Source organism: Amblyomma mixtum, chromosome 2 (genome assembly GCF_055824585.1).
Source record: "Amblyomma mixtum isolate Tamu chromosome 2, ASM5582458v1, whole genome shotgun sequence".
NCBI lineage: Eukaryota > Metazoa > Arthropoda > Arachnida > Ixodida > Ixodidae > Amblyomma > Amblyomma mixtum.
This window is the reverse complement of record NC_143013.1, coordinates 134781691-134786849: the sequence shown is the minus strand read 5'-3', so window position 1 is coordinate 134786849 and position 5159 is coordinate 134781691. Positions and strand designations below refer to the sequence as shown.

The 5159-nt window shown below is 44.3% G+C and overlaps 1 protein-coding gene across 1 annotated transcript; it reads left to right on the top strand.

The window, feature by feature from the left end:
• The first annotated feature begins 268 nt into the window (after window positions 1-268).
• On the top strand, window positions 269-4719 carry LOC149360982 (uncharacterized). Its single transcript, XM_089567966.1, has 3 exons — window positions 269-904; window positions 1206-2086; window positions 4698-4719. Exons 1-3 carry the CDS (start codon window positions 269-271, stop codon window positions 4717-4719), a joined length of 1539 nt encoding a protein of 512 aa, XP_089424092.1.
• Window positions 4720-5159: the final 440 nt, after the last annotated feature.

Sequence of the window (5159 nt, the reverse complement as noted above, 5' to 3'; positions counted from 1 at the left end):
AAATCGAGACAGCTATAGACTTTAGTCTATAGAAAGTCTATAGACAGTCTATAGACGAAAGGAAATTGAGGCAGCTATAGACTTTAGTCTATAGATTTTCTATAGACTGTATATAGACAAAAAGAAAAGTCTATAGGATGGCTATAGAGTCTATAAAAAGTCTATAGACAGTCTATAGACCATTTTCATAAGGGTGTGCCCAGTCCCAAAGACGTCAGTCGCCCATCCGCCCAAGTGTGCTGCAAGTGGGCGCGGCGGCAACGCTAAGATGAGCGTCACCAACCCGTTCGCATTTTTTTCACAGGTTTTTCTTGGATTGCTGCTGCTACCAGAGGCGCCGCCATCGGCATGTCAAGCGTCAGTGACCATTCTTCGGACTACTGGAGGCGATGAAGGGATCCCAGCGTTTCGACCCGCCACTTTTCATCAGCGCGACTATCATATCTCGTACAGCACCACGCGGCTATCAACGGAAACCACAAACGCATCGACACGGACGTCAGGACCATCCAGTATAAAATGCGGCTTCGCCGGATCCTTCGGCAGTGGGCGCGGCGGCAACGCTAAGATGAGCGTCACCAACCCGTTCGCATTTTTTGCACAGGTTTTTCTTGGATTGCTGCTGCTACCAGAGGCGCCGCCATCGGCATGTCAAGCGTCAGTGACCATTCTTCGGACTACTGGAGGCGATGAAGGGATCCCAGCGTTTCGACCCGCCACTTTTCATCAGCGCGACTATCATATCTCCTACAGCACCACGCGGCTATCAACGGAAACCACAAACGCATCGACACGGACGTCAGGACCATCCAGTATAAAATGCGGCTTCGCCGGATCCTTCGGCAGTGGGCGCGGCGGCAACGCTAAGATGAGCGTCGCCAACCCGTTCGCATTTTTTGCACAGGTTTTTCTTGGATTGCTGCTGCTACCAGAGGCGCCGCCATCGGCATGTCAAGCGTCAGTGACCATTCTTCGGACTACTGGAGGCGATGAAGGGATCCCAGCGTTTCGACCCGCCATTTTTCATCAGCGCGACTATCATATCTCGTACAGCACCACGCGGCTATCAACGGAAACCACAAACGCATCGACACGGACGTCAGGACCATCCAGTATAAAATGCGGCTCCGCCGGATCTTTCGGCAGTGGGCGCGGCGGCAACGCTAAGATGTGCGTCACCAACCCGTTCTCATTTTTTTGCACAGGTGAGCAAACGTTACGGGAAATCATTTAGAAGTAACAACGTCTGCTTACTGTTGCTGCCGTGCCCACAGCCACTTTGTGAATTGCTCTTGAATGTGATTGTGTCGCTCCGATATCTGCTTTTGCTTAGCGGTGACATCGAAGAAAATCCCGGCCCTATTGACCAAACGATTGCTGAACAGCTGAAGATAATTGCTGAAGACATTCAGGAAATTAAGAAAGGTAAAGCTGTAACCAACCAGAAGCTCACTGCAATAGAAAAGAAGCTTGAAAAAATTAGTGGGCTTGAAAAGCAAGTCACGGAGTGCGCCAGGAAAGTTACGGAATTAGAACGTAACCTTGCTACCATGACCAGCAAAATCGATGAGCTTGAGAACAGAAGCCGTCGCTCTAATCTGATCATTTATGGTGTTAAGGAGCAGGAGGATGAAACTACAGACACTTTGCATGAAACTGTCACGAAAACGGTCTTTGAGGATATACTTGGAATTACAAAGACAGACATTGAAAGAATTCATCGTCTGGGCAGACCAAGTAAAGACAACGAAACTAGACCTAGGCCTATAATCATGAAGTTTCTTGACTACCGAGACAAACTTAGCATTCTTAAACAATTTTCTAAACTAAAAGATTCCGGTTTCTCCATTGGAGAAGATTTTTCGCTTGCTGTCAGGAATGTTAGGAAAAAATGGGACCGCACTGAAGAACACCGTGATAGAAAAGAAAAGGTATCTCTGGTATATGACAAAGTGAAAATAAATGGTCAGCTCTTCACGTCGGATAGTGAGAGCAGTGACATTGTTCCAGTTGAGCCAAAAAACGAAGATCAAAGCAACACTGGAAAACGAATCACCAGGAGCAAACACATGAACTTGAAGCTATTGTGCTGGCTTTTAAACCTGATATTGTCGCAGTTACAGAGACATGGTTGCACAAAAACATTTCAGAACGTGAAATTGTGCCGCCGGGCTACACAATTGTAAGAAAAGACAGATAATCAAAAGGAGGGGGCGTCGCTCTGGTTATTAAAGGTGACATAAAATACTCAGTCATGCCGGACGTTCCAACAGTTGAAGCAGCTTGGTGTAAGATTCATCTGACAAATGGTATTGCACACGTTGGCGTTGTTTATCGGCCACCAAACGCAGAAAACTCGTACCTAGATCCCTTGTTTGATTACATGTTAAAGCATATGTCTGGCAGCAGGATACTAATGGCAGGAGATTTTAACTTTCCAGAAATTGACTGGATCTCTCTGGGTTCAGGAACTGTGGCAAGCTCCATAATGCTTGATTTTTTATTCACATTTAATCAAAGTCAGCTTGTTTCCACGCCCACTCGCATCCAGGGAGCGTCCAGAACCATTCTCGACCTAGTATTTGTTACAGACCACTTCCTCCGCGGTAAAATTAATATTCATACACATGAAGGCCTTTCTGACCATGAACTGGTGGTGTGCACCTTGCCCTTACCGAATGTCATTCGCTCTCATCGTCCATTTAAAAGTGTACACGTATTTAATAGAGCAGATGACGCAGCCAAACTTACATACCTTGCTCACGAATTTCCAGACTTCTATGATCTCTGCACCAATGAACAAACCAGCATAGACGAAGCCTGGCTTCAATTCAAAGCTCATATTGGGCATTGCATTGACAGTTTTGTACCCTCAACAAAAAAGGTCATCCGTAAGCAAAATCCTTGGATCACGCGTGATATGATACATACGAAGCGCAAAATAAAAAGGCTACGCAAATCTAACAAGTTACGAGCTGTCCCAGCCTACCAATTGCGGATCCAGGAATTAACAAAGTCACTTAAGAGTAAAATTAAATGCTCGAAAGAACGTTTCTGCAGTATCACTTTAAACAATTTTATCAAAACAGCCCCGTATAAGTTTTGGCATTATCTAAATCAACGTGCAAACCCTCATCCACCGGTATCTCCCCAGGAAGGCAGAGAAAAGGCAAATTCATTCAACCGGTACTTTCAGTCAATTTTTCGCCAGACGACAACCAGCTTCCTGAATGCAGGCCCAGCACTACCGTCCACGTCAAACTGCCAGGCGTTCCTATTATATCTGAGAGCGGACTGTTATCGCTTCTGCTGAATCTAGACGAGAAGAAAAGCAACGGACCGGACGGAATCCCAAATGCTTTTCTGAGACGGTATGCGGAACCAGTCAGTAAATTTCTTTCTCTTGTATACTCAAAATCACTCCGGGAAGGCCGTTCATCATATGAATGGAAAATAGCTAAAGTAGTCCCCGTGCACAAGTCAGGCAACTCATCTTCACCGACTGATTATCATCCCATTTCACTGACCTGCACGTGCTGTAAATTACTGGAACATATAATACTTAGATACATGACCCAGTTTGTAGAAGAACACAATCTACTTAATTCAAGCCAACATGGGTTTAGATCCGGCCCATCTACCGTTACCCAGCTAATTGAAACCCTCCATGACTTCGCATAGGCATAAACGACCAGTCACAAATTGATGGTATTTTTTTAGATTTATCAAAAGCCTTTGATCGGGTGTCCCACAAGAAATTGTTATTTAAATTAGAGAACTTATTTGGAGACGGCCCGATTCTTCGCTGGATTAGTGACTATCTTGCAGATCGCTACCAGTTCGTACAGCTTGGTGAATGCGTTTCAGACACGGTTCCTGTTCTATCCGGCGTCCCACAGGGCTCAGTACTTGCTCCGCTTTTATTCCTACTCTACATTAACGACGTAACCTGGGATATAAATGTCAAAGTTCGCCTATTCGCAGATGATTGCGTGATTTGTCAAGAGTTAAAAAATACCAATGACCAAGTAAACCTTAACAACGCCCTGAATCGTGTCGCGCAATGGTGCAATAAATGGCAGATGATTATGAATCCAGACAAAACAGTTTTCATGACAATTAGCAAGAAAAAGACACCGTTAAATTTTGAATATCGCCTCAACAACGTCCCACTACGTAAGTGCAGGAGTATCGATACTTGGGCGTATCAATAACATCAGATCTTAACTGGTCAACGCACGTTCGAAACGTCACAAAAAAAGCTATGAACAAACTGTTTTTTCTCAAACGTACGCTGCGTCATTCTGCTCCCTGCACTAAACAACTCGCATATGTCACCCTTATTCGTCGAGTTCTTGAATACACCAACATAGCTTGGTTTCCGTACGTGAAAAACGATGTGACCATGTTAGAAAGCGTGCAGCGCAAGGCTGTTCGTTTCATATTCAACAGGTACCGCCGCACCGATTCCCCAACTGAACTACTGCATCTCGCAGGCCTTCCGACGCTGGCTAACCGAGTCAAGGTACACCGCTTGAAGTTCCTATTTGAACTGCTTAACAATTCCTTTAAGATTGATCCCTTAGCCTTTGTTAGTCTCAACCGTTCTAGAAACACACGCCACAAACACGCTCTCACAATTCAGGAATTCTCGTGCAAAAACAACACCTTTCTCTACTCCTTTTTTCCTCTCGCAGTGCGCGAGTGGAACAAACTTGATCCAGTAATTGCGCAACAAAGCTCGCCTGAAAAGTTTACCCAGCTTGTAGAAGAAGCGCTATTGTGGCCAAACGCAGAGTAAAACTATTGTATAATATCTGTGTTATTATTACATTCGGATCATTTTGCTTTCATTGTTTGGTGCTGCATTACTTGCATGTATTTTATGATCCTAATTTTACAAATTCTGTACTTACCATTGTTATTTGTGTATTTTGAAACACAGTAAGTTTTCTGTGTTGCCTCTTGAATTTCCTGTTACATATCCTTTGACACGTCCTGTATTAATGTAACCAGTCGATTGTGCCGCTCTCTCTGGTATAATTCTTTGTTAATAATACTGTAAAATTGTTTTTCTGTACCCACCCCTGTTACAATCCCTCTGGAGATTGACAGTATATTTAAATAATAATAATAAATAAAAAAGCTCAGCCAAGAGC